We start from the raw sequence: 20,520 nt of genomic DNA, 5'->3' as shown, positions 1-20,520 counted from the left end.
TCGAAATAACTCGCGAAGACTCAGTCCGTTATGCAGACGCTGTGTGGGAACATTATACAAAAAATACTGTTTGTTTATGTTTCCATTATTTTTTTTTACTTTTGTTTAGGTGATTTGGGACGCGGCCCCTTTTCTTGTGGCGTATAACAACATCCGCTTATCGCGAGAATGTAAACAAACGAGGTTGCCATGGCTACGGCTGGAGTACGTGCGGAGCTTTTGGCTACAGGGAGTTTAAACAGCGAGTTGGACAGAACCGAAGGACACAACGTGTAAAGAAAATATAAGACACTGAAACTACCACATCAAACTTCATAAAGCACCTGAAAACACACCTGGATAGATTTGTTTAGTTTACGCTAGCCGCCAATACGGCTAATATACAGTATAAAACAGTTACTTTCCATATCATGTTCCCCAGCTTATCCTTGGACCCCAGCCTAAAGACTCCTGACTTGATTGGACCCCAGCCTAAAGACTCCTGACTTGATTGGACCCCAGCCTAAAGACTCCTGACTTGACTTGGACCCCAGCCTAAAGACTCCTGACTTGACTTGGATTTTGTGACATTTGAACATCTCTACTGTTAAGTCAATGGTTCTACTAGCATCAGTATATATCTCATATGTACTGTCACAAATACCTTTAATACTTTCAGTCTGCTAAGTCAGTGGTTTAACTAGTACCAGCATATACGTATCTCATGTGTACTGTTAAAGCTGCTAAATCCCTGTTTGTGTAGCAGGAAACATCAAGTATATTGATGTAGACAAACAGTGTTGACAGAAGTGCATCCCAATGTTTCCCCATCTACACAGTCAACTCAAATACTGTGGTTCATGGTGACCTGAATTGCATTATTTGTAGTACACAGTAAAGTAGTGATAGTTTATTATGGTCAGCCAATGCAGATTCTAGGCCATGCAAAAATATCGATACGTAAGGGCCTTTAGAAAGTTTAGAATCATTGTTCTGAGTCAAGCTCAAGTTCAAGCATGTTTGGACTTGCTATATCAGTTTGCAGTCATTAGCATTTGAAAAAAAAATTGCTCACAAAATAACCTTTTATTCTCAGTGGGAGAAAATGAAAGGGTTGGTCCTAGTCTATCAAAAGCTGATTATTATAGCATGAATCATAGACATCTTTCAAAGAGCCCTGTGTTAAACAATGAATGAAAGAATAAAGTATGTATCCCTTAAAATGTGTAATTAATTTGCTTAGGCCTGGAATTTTCCAGCAGCTTACGAACAAACCCATTGTTTGAAATAGAACCATTGCTCATAATTCTTTTTGTTACATAATTCAATTTTGTTACTAGCTTTCTAACTGGAATATTCTTTTGACATCAGACTACAGACGTTCAAGCCTCTGGAGCTTGTATGATGTGATAGGTAGGATACAAAGTGCTAAAGAGATTGGGTTTGCTGATTAATGCATCATTTGTATCAGTTTTGCTCTATATTCTGTATTCTTTTGCCTTTCGCCTGATGCCATGAAGATGGCACTACGTTACACTCTCACACCTTCTTGTCATATTTCTGCAGATCATACGCACCTGATTCTCGTATGGTTATGCCTCCTCTAGTGCAGCGATCTGATTTCTGATATCTCATGTGATTGTGGTTTCCAAGTTTCCAAGCGAGTGTTCGCTCTGAATGGATGGAAAGCAAGTTCCCATTTGAAGTTCTTCATGTTATGCCTGATGGGCTCTGGGGGGGTCACGTGTCTCTTTACAGCAGAACATCGTACAGATGGCAGCTTGAACTGATTAGCAGTCGACTGGATCGGTCACAATACAGAAACACCCTAGTGGAATCCCCCTGAAAACATCCAATACATCTGTCAGTTTAGAACTACAGCTGAGTTTTTAAGGTAATTAGCACTAGACCCTAATCGATAAGCATGCTGATGTTCATGCTTGCTTGAGCTTTGACACATTAAGGATCTTAGCTGGGCAATATCTTCAGTGTATTGTCTTCAGTGACAGGAAACATGTTCTTCTGATAACAGGGGCATGTGCAGCTCTCTGTGGTGTGTCATCTCACCGGTGTGCTGCGGAGAGGAACTGAATTATGCACATTTTACCCATGATCCCCAGGGAGCACACCTGCACTTGCAATGGAGGCCTTGTTTACTCTGAGATGCTGAAATATCTTTTCTCGGGACTGATGTCACATTTTGGAGGATTTTATTCTGAGTGATCATTTATAGAATATTTCAGAAAATAATATGCTAATCGCTCTCTCTTTCTCTCTATGTCTCTTGCAGTTTCCTGAATGTGGGTTTTATGGGATCTATGATAAGATCCTTCTTTTCAAGCATGACACAAGCAGCAATAACATTCTGCAGCTGGTCAAGGCTTCGGCGGATATCCAGGAGGGAGATTTGGTGGAGGTGGTTCTGTCTGGTGAGTGCTTTTTGTTGGATTTCTTTTCCATAGTTAACCTTCCACAGAGTGCACAAGGAAAAGGTTCAGATCATCACCTGTAATAGACATTGCCTTGAACTCTGCAGATGTTGGGCTTGAGATGCTTAAAGATACACTGGTAAGAGACAGTACACATTACTACAAGACAAGACCAGGGTTTATTTCATCTAAACACTATAAATATGCTGCATTTGTTGAAATAATTGAAATATTGAAATAATTGTACCTTTTAAGATAAGATAAACCTTTATTAGTCCCGCAATGGGGATATTCACAAAATTTGTGTAATTGATTATTAGTTCATGTCTCAGCTCTTTGTTAATGTCTGTTTAGAACAGCAGTGCGTTTCAGTTTACTTCAGGCAATCGGTCATGTATATTGGCTTAGAGGGAGGGAGAAAACGAGAGAGGAAAGAAAGAAAAAGAGTTGTGTGAGAGAAAGAGAATGAGAAGAGATGTTCTGTGATCAGGACTGGGCTGTTTCAGGTGGGTTATGGGGTGTAGAAATGGAGGATGAAGCCAGGGAAACTGAATATATGAAACTACAAGCAAACCAATGAAAAGTCTAGGAAGCAAATTTAATATAACAAATATAAAAAAGCCCAGCGATACAATTTATGGTATTTATATGGTGTTGATTTACAAGGTATTAATTTATTAAATTGCTCTTGGAGATTTTTTCATACAGGAATGTAATCTATTATACTCATTCATGGGCCAGTAATGGATTGTTAAGTATTTAGTATTAGTGCCCAGCTGTTTTACTGCATAGCCTGCAACATTTATCAGAAGGTGTTGCAGAAGAGTAACAAAGTACTTGAATCATCTGTCCCGGTAGATGTAGTGAGGGAATTAGACTGCTCCAAGCCCTGGGAGAGAGGGGGACATGTTTATTCTTTCCTCCTTCACTGCCGATGCCAAGGCGTCAGTAACTGTGAGGTGAAGTACTGGCGGGTGAAAGGACTTCTCTGGTTTCGTTCTCTCAGTCTGTCTACATAAATATGTCTGCAGCTGCTGCCACTTTCGAGGACTTCCAGATTCGTCCACATGCTCTGAACGTGCACTCCTACCGAGCCCCGGCCTTCTGCGACCACTGCGGTGAGATGCTGTTCGGCCTGGTGAGACAAGGGCTGAAATGTGATGGTAAGGCAACCCTGTCTGTCCCGACATGTCCGTCTCTGTTAAGGTGTTTCTCGCTTGGTTTTCTTACTAATAAAATCACTGATGTCTTCAAGGCTTGTTTATGGAGAACTGAAGGTAAACCAATAGCAGCGACTAATATGCCAAGAAGAACATTTGATATTTTTGGTAATTATAGGATACATTTTTTTGTCCTCCTGCAAGTTCTCCTACAGTTCTCTCTCTCAACCTCTTTTCTTTCTGCTCTTTGTCTCCCCCTTCAGGTTGTGGGCTGAACTACCACAAGCGGTGCGCATTTAGCATTCCTAACAACTGCAGTGGAGCAAGAAAGAGACGCCTGTCCACCACGTCTCTGAACAGCAGTCAGTCCCTGCGACTGTCCACCACAGAGTCTCTGTGCAGTATTAGCCTCAGTACAACCTCCGAGGACACAACCCTTGTCCGCTCACACACAAACATGGTACACACCAACGCTCCACACACACACACACACACACACACCCACACACACACACACACACACACACACACACACACACACACACACACACACACACACGGTTACTGAAATATAACTGACTTTCACTCCTGGAGTATGTCATGTTACAAATCTTAGCATTCACTCCTGGACTGTCCTGTGCAGTAAACCCTAGTGTTCACTCCTGGAGTGTGTTGTGTAGTATATCTTTCCCTCCTGCGGTGTGTGGTGTAGTAAATCCCCCTCCTGTGTGTGTGTGTGTGTGTGTGTGTGTGTGTGTGTGTGGAGCAGCCCCGCACGGCCAGTGAGGCGCGCCGGTTTTACACGTGTCGGCCGGTCCACCTGGACAAGATGTTGCTGAGTAAAGTGAAGGTGCCGCACACGTTTGCGGTCCACTCCTACACGCGCCCGACCGTCTGCCAGTACTGCAAGCGTCTCCTGCGCGGACTCTTCCGACAGGGCCTGCAGTGTAAAGGTGTGCAGGGGCCCGTCTGGGACCACTGTGAAAACCACACGCAGAAACATTGGGTTGTCAGGACAGGGGCCTGAACATGTTACCATCACGATGGAGGTTTGGACTCCAGTCTGGGACTGTTCTTTAGTTTATTTCACAGAGAATTCCAGTATCCTGGCTTTACACAGTAAGAAAGGTTGGCCTGCATAAAATGAATTAGCTGTGGTAATAATAAATTATGCACTTACTATAAACAATTAAAGCATGCGTGACTATCTTTAGTGCAGTGTACAAGGAGTTCACTGTAATTTAGCTTCATAGATTGTCACTCAGCGTAATGTGTGCTACACTAAAAAACATCAAGTCCACTCTTGTTCTGTTGTTGGCATTAAAAAGCAGGTAAACAGCAGGACGTTGCCATAACACCTGACACAAATGGTCTCTGCTTGAAATGCGTCCACTGTGCAATCATCTTTTGTAAAATAATAATTAATTCATTATATATTTTGTTAATACATTTAATTATCAACTAGACACAAATAAGTAAAGATAAACAAAAAAGCATGATAGTTTTATATGATGATAGATGCTAGTATATTTACACCTTGACACATGCTAGCACACATGTGAACAAAAGACTATGGAGTAATTACATTTTATAAATTTTTTAAATCACTTTAATTTACTTCAGAAACAAGATAATTCTGCTAGTCAATAGCTGCCCCCTGCTGGTACTTTATTTACATTGCGTTTGCTAATGATATTAATATAACAATCAACATTGTATTTCAAGTAAGCAACGTTTTTACATGTGGTGTAAACAACATAAAAATAATACTGAAATTGATATAAATGTGATTATTGGTTGTCTGAATGGCAGTGTTTATTATTGAGTTGTTTCTGTCAGAATAACCAACGGTTTTCTCTCAGACTGCAAGTTCAACTGTCACAAGCGATGCGCATACAAAGTGCCCAATGACTGTCTGGGAGAGACTATTGGAGGTACTTACACTTCATGTTGTATCTATCCTGGATATACTGGCCATGTTTATACACTAGAGCATCATGGTGGCATCGTTCAGAATCCCAGTGTGGGTTTTTTAATCTTTGCTATCTCCCTCTCTCCCTCTCTCCCTCCCTCTCCCATTCTCTCCCTCTTTCTCTCTCCTTTTCTGTTTCTGTCTCTCCCCCTCTCTATCTCCCTCTCCCTTTCTCTCATCTTTTCTCTCCCTCTCCCTCTCTCATCTTCTCTGTCTCTGTATCTCCCCCTCTCTATCTCCCTTTCTCTCCCTCTCCCTCTCTCATCTTCTCTGTCTCTCCCCCCTCTCTCTTTCTCTCTCCCCCCCCTTTCTGGCAGATATGTTGAGTCCGAGCCCAGACCTGGAGGTGCCGATGGACTACAGTAGTGAGTATTCTGACACAGACAAGTCTTCTCTGATGGATGATTTGGATGAAGTGTGCAGCATACCTGGGTCCTTCACCCCTGATAACAACCAGGATGGAGCTGGTGGAGACCAGAGGTCAGCCACAAACACACACACACAGATCTCACTCTCACACACACACACACACACACACACACACACGTGATCACACGCTCTGGTGCACGTGCCCCACGGCCTGACTGTGCATTGTAATGTGTCCTCAGTGCTAATATTCCCCTGATGAGAGTGGTGCAGTCAGTGCGACACACCACACGACGCTCCAGCACGGCCATTAAAGAGGGCTGGATGGTACACTACAGCAACAAGGACACGCTGGTATAGCACACACTCACACCCACATACACACAAACACCTCCTTCAAAAGAACAACCAGCCAGTCTAATGACATCTAAACGTCCATCTCACCCTAAAGTACTATAGGTGCCAATAATAAATTAAAGATGGTAGGGACCAGTTAATACGTGATAGTGAGATCATGGTATATTTTCTCAACTGACGTATTTCATTAAAAGGATAAACCTTTATGAATATGTTACTAAAATTAACCACATTATTATTAATAAAAATGTCATGATTAAAAACATCACAAGTATAAATTATATTGCCATTGCTTTGATGGAATATATGTAGTTGTTGACAGAGTTCAGTGCTCCACTTTAAATCTCTAATTGCTTATATATAATAATTTTCTTATTATTAGCTTCCACTCATTTAATCTGTCTGTTCATCATTGGACTTAATGTTTAATGTGAAAGCATCTGCATGATTTTTAGTTATGACCGAGCTTTCATTATATCGATTTCTTGAGTTGTTTTCCTAAATGCTTAATGCAACAAAAATGAAAAAAAAAAAACCTTTACAATTGTGATTTTATGTAGAACCTGTTTTCGTCCTGAACTTCTTGCTTTTTCATCCATTCAGTTCTGTCCTCTGTCTTTCTCCTCGCCCTCTCTGACGCCTCCCACCGTTCTCCTCACTAAAACGTACATTGACTCCCTGTTTGACCTATGATCCCTGACCTCTCACCCCCAACAGAGGAAGCGACACTACTGGCGTCTGGATTGCAAGTGTATTATTCTGTTCCAGAATGACACCACAAACAAGTACTATAAGGTAAAGACCACAAACACTAGCAGCTAACACCACACAGCTTCCACATATTGTAACCATAGTACCTCAGAGGAGATTTGTGTTTCATGTGTAACAGTTCTCTTTGAAAGACATTTGTGAAGGTGTACATTATAATCTTTTTCATTACATTACAGGTGTACATTAGAATCGTTCTTTATAATCTGTTATTTTCTCCACTGTGAAAAAAGGTCACATTGCTAATGTGAATGTATTTGTATGCTAATGAGCAGTATTTTCGGTGCCTACTTTGACAGGATGTTGGAGGAAACACTGTGTAGTGGTGGAGAACGCATGTTTATGCAGCATTCACAGAAGTGAAATAAACCAGTGAACAGAGTTGGAGTGTTTATTCAAGTAGCACAGGACATTTGCACAATGTTCAAAGTATATTTCCCATTTCTTTGCTAGGCAGATACGTAGATGTGTATAAATATAAGATATATACACAAACATATAATTGATTTGAAGCAAGAAATGCAACTTTGTCTTGTTTTGTGGCTACTTTAAGAATGCAATAAAATATAAAAGATGACACAAAGACTAATGAACAAACCACATCTCTTGTCTTCCCAAGGAAATGCCTCTGTCTGAGATTCTAGAAGTACGGCCTGCGGGAGACTTCACCTTGGTGCCCAGTGGTGCCAACCCTCACTGCTTTGAGATCATCACAGGGACAATTCGCTACTTTGTGGGCGAGGACCCTCACCACACCCCGTCCCAGTCAGCGAACATGCCAGGCTCCGCCTCACCAAGCAGCATTGCGCCCAATAGCGGAGTGGGAAGAGAGGTGGCGAAGTCATGGGAGAGTGCCATTCGCCAGGCCCTCATGCCAGTCATTTTCCAGGACAACCCACCAGCCGAAGGCAGTACCCCTCACAGTGAGTCAAACAGTTTAATGAAAACATTTTTAATGATGACCTAATTGCCCAATTTAGGGTTGTAGAAATTTGCTTGGAATTTGCTCAGGAATAATCTAAACTGTGGTCAAAAAAGGGCAAAGTTTGATCCTTTGATCCTTGAGTGGAAGTGAATGTTTTGAATTTGTTTTTCATAGGACAGGCATCAGTCAGTATTTCTGTGTCTAACAGTCAGATCCAGGAGAATGTGGTGAGTTCTTTACATGTTTACTTAATAAAGATTAATAGTTGTTATTTTAATATACACCACACTATGATTTAAGAATGATAAAGAAACAAGATGGAAGTATTAATATAATGATGTGATAATATTTCTTATAGGATATAGGCATGGTTTATCAGATATTTGCAGATGAAGTTCTGGGTTCTGGTCAATTTGGAGTAGTGTATGGTGGTAAGTCCATCTTGGTATAATGTTGTGGTTGCAACTTGATATAATATTGTGATTACCGTCCGATCAAAAGAATCAGCTGTACCCCTTATAACATCTTTGCCTTCCAATCAGGTAAGCACCGGAAGAGTGGGCGGGATGTGGCAGTGAAGGTGATTGACAAGTTACGATTTCCCACCAAACAAGAAAGCCAGTTGAGGAATGAGGTGGCCATACTCCAGGTAACCAGCAGGGGGCATATGACAGTCTTCCTCATATGTTGACCAGAGATAAAAGCCCCACGTGCATATAATGGTGTGAAGGATCTTTTACCAACAGTGAAAGCACTTTACAGTTCAATAATTGCAAACAGGTGGCAAACCCAAACAATGTAATGTGCAAGAAAGCAAACAAAAATACACAAAATGTAATAGGGAGAACTTGTAATAGGGTATTTTTCATGAAAACAGCATTTATATCTTTCTCTCACCGTCTTTGCTTTAAAGAGTCTGCGTCACCTGGGCATCGTGAACCTGGAGTGCATGTTTGAAACCCCGGAGAAGGTGTTTGTGGTGATGGAGAAGCTTCACGGAGACATGCTGGAGATGATCCTGTCCAGCGAGAAAGGACGATTACCTGAGAGGCTCACCAAGTTCCTCATCACACAGGTCAGAGGTGTGTGTGTGTGTGTGTGTGTGTGTGTGTGTGTGTGTGTGTGTGTGTGTGTGTGTGTGTGTGTGTGTGTGTGTGTGTGTGTGTGTGTGTGTGTGTGTGTGTGTGTGTGTGTGTGTGTGTGTGAAGTGAGTCCCAAAAGTTGTCACAGTGCTAAGCATTCACATAATTAGTTGAGCTGTATCGTCGTAGTGTTTATAGCCAGTTGTGTGTTATACTTTGTATAATACTCTGATCTTTTTTGTAATTAGGGTTGGACTTGATGACATTTCAGTGTTAGAATCTGTGTTTACATGTATCTGTGAGTCTATGTTTATACAACATGTGGAAAGACACGACGTGCGTCTTAAGAACTACGTAGTTTTAATGGTTGTTGTCAACTGACAAGTTGTTTTTTTTTTTTAAGTGTTATGGGTCTGAATTTGAGATTACATCTGTCTTGCGTGCACAGCACAGGTGTCAGACTTGACTCCTTTGACCACATGTCTCTCTCTCTCTCTTCCTCTCTCTCAATCCTTCTCTCTCTATCTCTCTCTCCTTGGTCTCTGTTTATCTTCTGCAGATCTTGGCTGCCTTAAGGCACCTTCACTTCAAAAATATTGTGCACTGTGACCTGAAACCTGAGAATGTGCTCCTAGCTTCAGCAGAACCCTTCCCACAGGTACACACACACACACACACACACACACACACACACGTTTTACACACTCTTCCCACAGGTACACACACACACACGTTTTACACACTCTTCCCACAGGTACACACACACACACACACACACACACACACACACACACACACACACGTTTTACACACTCTTCCCACAGGCACACACACACACACACACACACGTTTTACACACTCTTCCCACAGGTACACACACACACACACACACACACACACACACACACACACACACACACACACGTTTTACACACTCTTCCCACAGGTACACACACACACACACGTTTTACACACTCTTCCCACAGGTACACACACACACACACACACGTTTTACACACTCTTCCCACAGGTACACAGGTACACACACACACACACACACACACACACACGTTTTCACACTCTTCCCACAGGTACACACACACACACACACACACACACACACACACACACACACACACACACACACACACACACACACGTTTTACACACTCTTCCCACAGGTACACACACACACACACGTTTTACACACTCTTCCCACAGGTACACACACACACACACACACACACACACACACACACACACGTTTTACACACTCTTCCCACAGGCACACACACACACACACGTTTTACACACTCTTCCCACAGGTACACACACACACACACACGTTTTACACACTCTTCCCACAGGTACACACACACACACACGTTTTACACACTCTTCCCACAGGTACACACACACACACACACACACACACACACACGTTTTACACACTCTTCCCACAGGTACACACACACACACACACACACACACGTTTTACACACTCTTCCCACAGGCACACACACACACACACACACACACACACACACGTTTTACACACTCTTCCCACAGGTACACACACACACACACACACACACACACGTTTTACACACTCACACACACACACACACACACACACACACGTTTTACACACTCTTCCCACAGGTACACACACACACACACACACACACACGTTTTACACACTCTTCCCACAGGTACACACACACACACACACACGTTTTACACACTCTTCCCACAGGTACACACACACACACACACACACACACACGTTTTACACACTCTTCCCACAGGTACACACACACACACACACACACACGTTTTACACACTCTTCCCACAGGTAAACACAGCAGAAACACACACACGTTTTACACACTCTTCCCACAGGTAAACACAGCAGAAACACACACACGTTTTACACACTCTTCCCACAGGTAAACACAGCAGAAACACACACGTTTTACACACTCTTCCCACAGGTAAACACAGCAGAAACACACACGTTTTACACACTCTTCCCACAGGTAAACACAGCAGAAACAGCCCAACTCCACAGTATATACACCACCCATTTCCTTCAAACAGTCTGGTTACTGGCTGAAAACATCAATGGTTTAATATATCTAATATCTAGATATTACTCACTAGATATTACTCACTAGTACTAGCAGTGTAGTGTAGTGTGCTGGGTTGGCCTGCCATGTGCTCATTCATCTAAGACTCAGCAAAACAACTTTTCATCAGCAGTAAGTTCTAAGCAGGTTAAGTATAGCTACATGTCTGATCGCAAGGATAAATTATACACATTATCTGCCTGGTGTCAAAACATCACATTATCCCGCCTCTACTGCTAATTCCTCTCATCCAGAGTATAAATAGGCAACAGGTTCGCTTTTGACTTGAACAGTGAAGATATCTATCATACACTGAATCACAGAATTCATTTGTGACCACCACCAATTAATCTTTGTTTGATATGTTATGGTAAGATAATTGGTGCACTAATTCACATGCAACACAGTGCTAATAAAAAAAAAAAGTAGGAAATATCTGTATCTTGTGTGTGACACTCAAAGCAAACGAGACATTGCCCCTGCACACTGTATTTATTGCTGCGACCGAGTAATTGTTGAGATAGTGCAAGCCAAGAATCACTAAAGCTATAGGCAAACTGACACAACCCAGTAAAAGCACCATGGGGGAACTAAAACACCCCAACAAAAAGCCATTGATTTGCTAAGATGTCGTCTGTGCTACCATTACACTGGTCTCAGGCAGTGCTGAAGATGACAAAGACCACAGGAAAGACCCACGCAGAACCATTAAAGGGTCCAAGAGAAATGATAGACTCCAGTCATGTGCAGATGGATTCTTGAAGTATATGCAGCAGAACGTAGACATATTCTTACTGACCCTAATTCCCAACTATTTAGAGACAATCATCAAAAAAAGCACAGTGCGTCTTAATTACTGCAGAACGGTTCTGATGAAGCGTTTTGAAACGCTAGTCATGACCCACAGCCAGAAGACCAGACACTTTAAACGGCCACCACTTCACGTATCGATCAAACAGGACCACAGAACAAGCCGACTGTCTGTACTGCCATTGACCTTCTCTATCACACCTATGAATAGCCATGTGTGAATACTATTCATCGATTCGGTGTTCAATACAATCACTCCATTCTGCCCTCTGCCAGTAGATGTTGAACCATGACAAGCAGACGTTGGTCTCCCAGGATTCCTAACTACACCTCCAGTATATGGTTTATGAGCGGAGATCTCCAAGGTGGTGTGCTACGTCCAAGACAGTAAATCACTTTCACTCATGACTGGCTTGCCTCCCATAATAAAACCACTATCTGATGGTCTGATCACCGAGAGTGATGAATCAGCCTAGCCAGTGGAGGTGATGGATCTGACGGCATGGTGCAGGGTCTGCCGTCCATCTCTGAACGTTATTCCTCACACCACTGGAGGAAATATTTATCACCTCAGGGATGAGGCCACCCTCGCTCTGGCCTCTCTACGCTTCTCCAGTCGGGCAGATCCAGGAATAATGGACTGTTAAACACTTTCTCACCTCCGTGCTTTGAATGGCGAACTGTAATGTCCCCCTCCCTCCACGTCCTCTCAGGCAACTGACTAGTGAAGGAGATATCAGACTGCGAGCTATCAGACTGCGAGACATCAGACTGCGAGACATCAGACTGCGAGACATCAGACTGCGAGACATCAGACTGCTTCAGTTTACATCCCATAGTTGAAGACTTTCTAGCACTACTATGTGTGACAGGACAATCTGCGTAGTCCTTTTACGATTTAGCCGTCACAACTTGGGGTTTAGATCACATTTCGTGTTTGGACCGAGTCGTGTGAGTGTTCTTTCTTATTCTTTCTTCCTCTCCTTCTCTGAAACTCCTTGCAGGTGAAGCTGTGTGATTTTGGCTTTGCGAGGATCATTGGGGAGAAATCCTTCCGACGCTCCGTGGTGGGCACTCCTGCGTATCTGGCCCCCGAGGTTCTGCTGAACCAGGGCTACAACCGCTCCCTCGACATGTGGTCAGTCGGCGTCATCATGTACGTCAGCCTTAGTGGAACCTTCCCCTTTAACGAAGATGAAGACATCAATGATCAGATCCACAATGCTGCATTCATGTACCCAGCCAATCCATGGAAACAAATATCCCCAGAAGGTACGGAGGGTCACGTGTTATTAATAAACTGATAATTTCTTTAAGCTGAACACAGAGCACACAAGTGCTTTTATTGTTCTTTTTTCCCCACAATGGTCTGTGCTTGCTTCAAAATACTGCAAACGTGTTACTGCACACCCTTAAAATGACCTAAGAAATCAGACAGTGACCGCTCTTTTAAATCATGACTAGCGGACATGTTTTCCTTGAACTTAAGTGGATTTCAGAACAAGTACTTGCTTTTGAAATTACTGCAAATAATTCCATGATTACTGGGTGAAATTTGCGCTATGAAAAACAGCTGAATCTTTTCACAGTTCCACAGGGATCGATGTGCTGTCTGAGGCACTAAACATTTTCCCCCTCATCAAAACAAACTGAACATCTCTCCTTTCCTCTCTAGCTACCGACCTCATCAATAACCTGCTGCAGGTGAAGATGAGAAAACGCTACAGTGTGGACAAAAGTCTCAGTCATGGATACTTACAGGTAACACTAAAGATAATGATATTTGGACTCTAATGTAGATCATGTTTCCTTTTGCAACACGCTTGGATTACATCCTAAATCAAAACGAGAAAGATTGCAATTTATGTGACCATAATAAATAATGGTTATGAAAGGACAAATTACTAAAAATGAAGAAACATAAAATATAAGATGCAAACATATGGGCCAGGTGCAGTTTTTCATTTTGCCTTATTAAACACATATAGAGCTGATGCAGTATTTAGTAGGTAAATAATAAAAATGTCTCATATAGGTGCAGGGTTGCCCCAGGCATGAGAAGTAGTCAGGACTGTAGTTCTTCAAAAGATCAGGAAGATGAATATTCTATATGTGCAGGTGCAGCACATTGTAAATTACCTTATTTGCAATAAGTAATAATAATAATTTAAAAGACAAGCAACACTTTGACCTATGAAACTCCAGGAATTAATATTAATATTATATTAATATTCGTGTTTTTAATGATGAATTTTAATGAGCAAAGGATTGTCTTCCAATTACATTATGTGAACAGGGATTTAAACTATTTCTATTGTTAAAATCACTTCCTCGTATGACCTTTTGACCTTGTAGCCTCTAGTATGTTTAATTATGGCTAGTGAAGGAGTGATTAGTCTGGGAGGAGGAATCATCACTGCTGCTCTGTGTTGAGAGGGTTGTCTGCCATGGGAGGGTTGTCTGTCTGGACTCACCTACCTTCAGCTCTAGCGAGGTCTTTCTCAGACAAAGGGCCCAAATACCACTGTAATCATGAAATAAACATAATTCTGTCTAATCTGGAAAGACGCTGTCAAGCATGCTGGATTGTGCTATCATTTACCAGACGGTTCTAGTTCTCCTATTATATAACAGGAGAATCTTGGTCTGGCATCATTTAGCGGGCGGTTTTGGGTTGGCCGTCGTTTAACGCGCGGTTCTCACGCTCCCTTATTACTACACCCTTGTGGACGTTTCGCACACACACATGTATGAACGTGTTCCCCCACAGGACTATCAGACGTGGCTGGACCTGCGTGAGCTGGAGTCGAAGCTCGGGGAGCGCTACATAACCCACGAGAGTGACGACGCCCGCTGGCGTATGTTCGCCGCGGACCACACGCTGCCGTACCCAGCACACCTGGTACCTGCGCCACCCGCCTCGGACGACGAGCAGGAGGGGGATGATGACACGGACATGCAGGGCCTCACCGAGCGGGTCAGCATCCTCTGAGGACGTCCGCAGCTTCTGGGGACGGGATTAAGCGATTGGGCCCCCTCTGCACCCTTCATTAGGACACAGTGACCACAGGATCGTTGGTCTCTGCAGTGTGACTCACACACTCACCGCAGATACCGCTGTGCCTGTCGGGTAGAGATGTGAAGGATCTCCTCCGTCCTTCACGACATCCCATCAACGTCCTGGGCCCAGACGGTAGAGGCATAACGTTACGTAGTACATACAGTGAAAGGAGATATTCTTTCATGCCTAATCTTTCTTTGTTTGAACCACAGGAGAAAAAGAGAAATGAAAGGCAATTACAAATCTGTACAGTGCAACGATTGCTCATTTAAAAATGAATCATTTATTCATTACTGATTCAGTTCGGAGAGCCTATGTGTTCTCATATTGTGATGTGGAACACAGTGCTGCTGGTTTAGCGGTCTTCACTGAATCACTTTTTTTACTGATGCAACATCTTCCAAATGGACAATGAACTGACCCTGACATTGCAAACTGGAGGACAGCGTGGAGGTTCAGTACAATACAAACAGTCACTATCTGTGGGCAACAGTATAGTAGTTAATCTAAACCAGACGCTGCTTTTGTCATCAGCTTCTGTTGGCAGTGAGTGAACGATCTTTTCAATGAAGTTTGGACCACTGACTAGTCGAACTCTCCTTCTGTTGTCTGGGCTTTGATCAGGGGGCGTGATGATACTTCTAACTGTCTCTGGACTTTTAACTGCCTCAGCATAGTGTGTCAGTTTTACTTAAAGATTGTTGCTATGAAAGACTGTTTTGTAAAAATGCACAACCTTTAAGGGAATGTAGCTCTGTTATTAGTATCCAGTATACATAATAAATATAGTGATCTAGAAACTATTTTCTGCACTTTGTGGTTTTGACTGACAAGATATTGCATTTCCATGTTATTTCCATTTCATGAGCTTAAATGCAACTTTGCATTTTTTCACTTGCTTTTCCCTCTTTGAGCATTAATATCAGAAGCCTTTATTTTCTCCAAAGCAAATTGTTTGTGACGGATGTTTTTTAATTGCACGTAGGTTCAGCTTTATATGACACACCGCAAATAGGAGTTGATGTGTAAGAATAATTATTATTTGCCCTTGAACAAACTTCCTGTCACAAATCTGTCACCAAACTGTCTCACTCTTCTGTCCCTCACAAGTAGAATTCAAGTGATACAGTCATTGAACTAAAGGCTGTAATCATGCCTTTTCTTAGTTTTCTAAAACATTTCATTAGAAATTATATACAATGCTCTCCAGAATGATTTGAACACTATTGTTTTGGATTAATATGATGAACAAAACAGATGGACCAAATAAAATGTTCAGTCTGCACGCCACTTGTGTTTATCATGTGTTTTTGTTCTCACCAAATGCTTCCATAATTTTACAGCGATACAACCTCTCGTAAGAAATCAACATTATGCAAGAAAAATAGACTTTTGTTGTATCGAAATTGGCACCATTTATGAAATGTTAATGCATTTCAACACCTTAGTTATGGAGTCAACTCCTGCAAGCACAACGTTTGATGCCATAAGGAATAGTAATGTTTCTGTCTCTTGGGTGTTAATGGAACCAGACTCTCCTGACCTTTTATGTTTTTTCTTGTTTCCATGTGACAGAAGGGTCATGAAGATTAACATTAGGCTGATGCATGGCCTTCTGTTTACATATGTGTAAATCAGGAAAACACAACGCTGTCCCACAATCCTCCAGGTTATTTTGCTGCTCCTTTTCTGAACCGTAGTGGCTCTCTATTCAGCTCACACGCTGAACACTCCCGTACTTTACACACGGTCATGAATGCACTGCATATTTCAGTCTTCAACAGGGATCTCATGTTTTGTCCATGACTATGAGAAAATGGAGTCGATTAACATCTCTCTTCCCCAATGCCTTCTCAGTGTAACGGTCCTCACTAAGTACATTCAAGTGGACGCATCAAGTACTTTGTCTTTGTTATGACAAGGGCAGCCCGTCCTGCCTGTGTTAAAGGAGGTTGCTCGATAAGCATACATTTAACTCCACTGACATCTTCACACCGAGTCATTTTGCCTGTCTTTCAAATGAGATGTCATTTCATCTCAGAGTAAGGCAGCCATATATCATCTCCATACTTCTGAAACACCGCACGTAATTTATTTCGATGTGCTATTCACGCCATTGCCTGTCTTCTCCCCATGGGATGTTACTGCCCTTCGTGGATCAACGCCATGCCTCGTTGGAAGTGCTTGTGTGGGCTAATGATGCATTCAGATGTTTTCTCGGTGTCCTGAGCCATATCAAAATCAATATTAAAATCACATAGTGTAATAAATTTAGTGAAAAAATAATTAGAACAGCAAAAAATAAAATCGAACTGCAGCTTGGCAACCAGTACTGGAGGTTGACAGTAGAGGTGACCAACTGTGCTAATCTGTCTTTGGCCACTAAAACACAGAGGTTCCTGCTTTTCGATCACTGCTGTCTGGCTTTGACAGCATGTCTACAGTTGTGTTGTTGGAAGATGAACTTCTACCCTTTCTCCAGGTTGCAGAAGTCTGCCAAACATCACATTTTTCCAGGGAAGGCCGACCTTCCATAAAGCAGAGCTGAGCTGAACTGTGTACAGTTCTTCCCATCTCTGGCTTAAAAAAATGTGTGTGTGTGTGTGTGTGTTTGGCTTATACCGATCACTAGGGTTAGTAATCCCTAACCCTAAGTCTAGCGCTTGTTTGTACGTGTGGGTGGCAATGAAGATAAGGGTGATTGGTTTGTAATGTGGGTAAAATGGGTGAGATGTGTCATTTTCAATATGAACACACTGCATGTGATTGAGGTCACCTTCGCTCACTTGTCATTGTTTCTTGCCACCCTGAGTTCTGGTCAGACTGAGCAGATGTTGAAACATCAGTCATGCTAGGCACAGTTCACGCACAGGTGTCAGAATGTGTGATTTTGCAATGCGCAAGAACCAGTGTGAGAGGATACAGAGGAGGTGGGAACTGTAGATCGAAACCCAACATCTAGACCAGGGGTGGCCAACCCGTCATAGACCAAGAGCCACTTTTCTTACTGTGTTACGGCAAAGAGCCACATCGTACATGGGCGAGTGTAATCTGTTGAGGAGGGGGGGGGTGGCGAGTGTAAATTATTAGCTGTGAAGACAGTCAAATGCGTGTTTTCCACTACGCCGGTTTTAAAAGTATTAGCGGCTCGCTAGGCTTGTAAGCTAACCGCGCACCACGAAAATGTAGCAGTGTGTCGCCCCGTTTGTGCAGGTGAGCCCGCTGACCGGCTGGGGAGCCGCATGAAACCAGGCAAAGAGCTGCATGCGGCTCGCGAGCCGCGGGTTGGCCACCCCTGATCTAGACTAACGCCAGAACAACTATTAGCTTGGAGTTCTCATATTTATATGTGGCAACTCCTGTCACAACTAGAGATTGATGACAGAAATCATACTGTTTTTGAATATCATTTTTCAATGTGAGTGTAAATGACCACTAACACTGCAGATAGCACTTGCAGCTCCGTCGACAGGGGGGGGGACAACCGGGTCTGTTGTCCCGGGCCCCAGGGCCAGGGGGGCCCATCAAAGAGCCCAGCAATTTATTTTTTATTTAAAGTCTATAATTTTAAATAATCTTGAAACCTTTCATTAATATAAAATTCTGTACTCAAAATAAGCTCAATGGCTAAAATATATATATATTTTTACCTATCTGCATAGTTTCCATTAAGTGCATACACCCCCGCCTCCCACTGAAAAATGGTTTGATCCAGCACCGACTGTAGCCGGCTGGTACCCGCCCAACAGCGGGAAATACAGTGGTGGATAGTTAAAGAAAACAGAAATCTGGAGCACAAAAAAGAAAGGAAAAACATTTACCTGACGAATTTTAATGTTGCATTGTGTTCCAGGTTTGAAAAGTGCTGGAATTTAAGCTAAAGTACTTGAAAATGCTTGAAATTGTAACTACTTCGTTTCACAACAAATAGCTGTCTGACTGAACAGTTTTTTTGTATTACGTTAACAAATACGAGCCTCTTGTAATTCCAGGACGAAACATGAGAGAACGTGAAGACGTTAAGATTGGGCGTTTTGAAAATAAACAACCATTTAATGTAATTTAAAAAGTGAATTATTTCGAGTATATGTATAAATATTTAACTTAATTAAGTTTAACGTGCTGGGAAATATTGAAATGGACCTTTAAAGTGACGTACAAGTGCTTTAATTCCACCTTATGAAGGTGTATGAACCCTGCAAACACGACTTTGTTCATTGCGCTGAAGCGCGGCGCGTCAAGTATAAACCAGTAAGCTGACGTAAGCGGGGGGGCACATGAAACTTTCTTGTCCCAGCAAGACTGTCAACGGGCCTGAGCACTTGTACTTACAATCTATGTTTGTTTATTTCTATGTCTGTACTCATTTGAATACTAGGTAACGGCATTGACTCCTGTAGTTTAGTAGTAGTCTGGTTCAAGGGTATCTTGAATTCAGACCTATCTACAGTTGTGATCAAATTTATTCAACCCCCACTGAAATAAAGTGTTTTGGCCAGTTTGACATTGATTTTGATCATTTCAGTCATCTTATTTACAATTATATCAAAGAAGCACTTATAAATTAGACAAACATAACATAATATTTATGATGGAATAACCACAAATGTCTTTACTGTGCTCACATCATTATCAGTTTTATTCAACCCCCTAGTGACATTATTTTTTAGTACTTAGTACAACATCCTTTTCCAGTTATGACAGCTTTCAAGCATGAAGCATAGCTTGACACAAGTGTCTTGCAGCGACCTATGGGTATCTTAGCCCATTCTTCATGGGCAAAAGCCTCCAGTTCAGTCACATTCTTAGGCTTGCGCACTGCAACTGCCTTCTTTAGGTCCCACCAGAGGTTCTCAATTGGATTTAAGTCTGGTGATTGCGATGGCCACTCTAGAATGTTCCAGCCTTTCATGTTCAACCATGCTCTAGTGGACTTGGATGTGTGCTTCGGATCATTGTCCTGTTGGAAGGTCCAACGTCTCCCAAGCCGCAGGTTTGTGACTGACTCCATCACATTTTCCTCCAAGATCTCCTGGTACTGAAGGGAATTCATGGTACCCTGCACACGTTGAAGCTTTCCTGTACCATTAGAAGCAAAACAGCCCCAAAGCATAATTGACCCCCCGCCATGCTTCACAGTAGGCAAGGTGTTCTTTTGTTCATAAGCCTGGTTCTTCCTTCTCCAAACATAGCGCTGGTCCATTGTCCCAAACAGTTCTAATTTAGTTTCATCTGACCACAGTACACTGTTCCAAAACCTTTGTGGCTTGTCCACATGACTTTTGGCATACTGCAGTCGACTTTTCTTGTTCTTTGGAGTCAGCAAGGGGGTGCGTCTGGGCATTCTGGCATGGAGGTCTTCGTTATGCAGTGCGCGCCTTATTGTCTGAGCTGAAACTTCAGTGCCCACATCTGACAGGTCTTTTTTCAGTTCCTTAGCAGTCACGCGGGGATTTTTCTCCACATTACGCTTCAGGTAGC

General features: G+C 42.5%; 1 protein-coding gene across 1 annotated transcript in view; it reads left to right on the top strand.

The window, feature by feature from the left end:
- Window positions 1-16,329, top strand: part of prkd2 (protein kinase D2) — a 30,031-nt gene extending 13,702 nt beyond the window's left edge. The window contains exons 2-18 of the mRNA XM_076976957.1: window positions 2,270-2,408; window positions 3,440-3,571; window positions 3,832-4,028; window positions 4,338-4,521; window positions 5,431-5,502; window positions 5,858-6,020; window positions 6,149-6,260; window positions 6,981-7,058; window positions 7,651-7,954; window positions 8,131-8,183; window positions 8,315-8,387; window positions 8,499-8,605; window positions 8,870-9,031; window positions 9,598-9,696; window positions 12,983-13,250; window positions 13,654-13,739; window positions 14,749-16,329. Of these exons, the coding sequence (XP_076833072.1) occupies window positions 2,270-2,408; window positions 3,440-3,571; window positions 3,832-4,028; window positions 4,338-4,521; window positions 5,431-5,502; window positions 5,858-6,020; window positions 6,149-6,260; window positions 6,981-7,058; window positions 7,651-7,954; window positions 8,131-8,183; window positions 8,315-8,387; window positions 8,499-8,605; window positions 8,870-9,031; window positions 9,598-9,696; window positions 12,983-13,250; window positions 13,654-13,739; window positions 14,749-14,970 (2,451 nt within the window). The 3' untranslated portion in view covers window positions 14,971-16,329. The remainder of the gene's footprint in view (window positions 1-2,269; window positions 2,409-3,439; window positions 3,572-3,831; window positions 4,029-4,337; window positions 4,522-5,430; window positions 5,503-5,857; window positions 6,021-6,148; window positions 6,261-6,980; window positions 7,059-7,650; window positions 7,955-8,130; window positions 8,184-8,314; window positions 8,388-8,498; window positions 8,606-8,869; window positions 9,032-9,597; window positions 9,697-12,982; window positions 13,251-13,653; window positions 13,740-14,748) is intronic.
- The last annotated feature ends 4,191 nt before the right edge of the window (window positions 16,330-20,520 follow it).

This window comes from Brachyhypopomus gauderio, chromosome 16, assembly GCF_052324685.1.
Source record: "Brachyhypopomus gauderio isolate BG-103 chromosome 16, BGAUD_0.2, whole genome shotgun sequence".
In the NCBI taxonomy this organism is placed as follows: Eukaryota; Metazoa; Chordata; class Actinopteri; order Gymnotiformes; family Hypopomidae; genus Brachyhypopomus; species Brachyhypopomus gauderio.
Note: the sequence above shows the minus strand (reverse complement) of the source record. Positions and strands in the feature narration are given on the sequence as shown.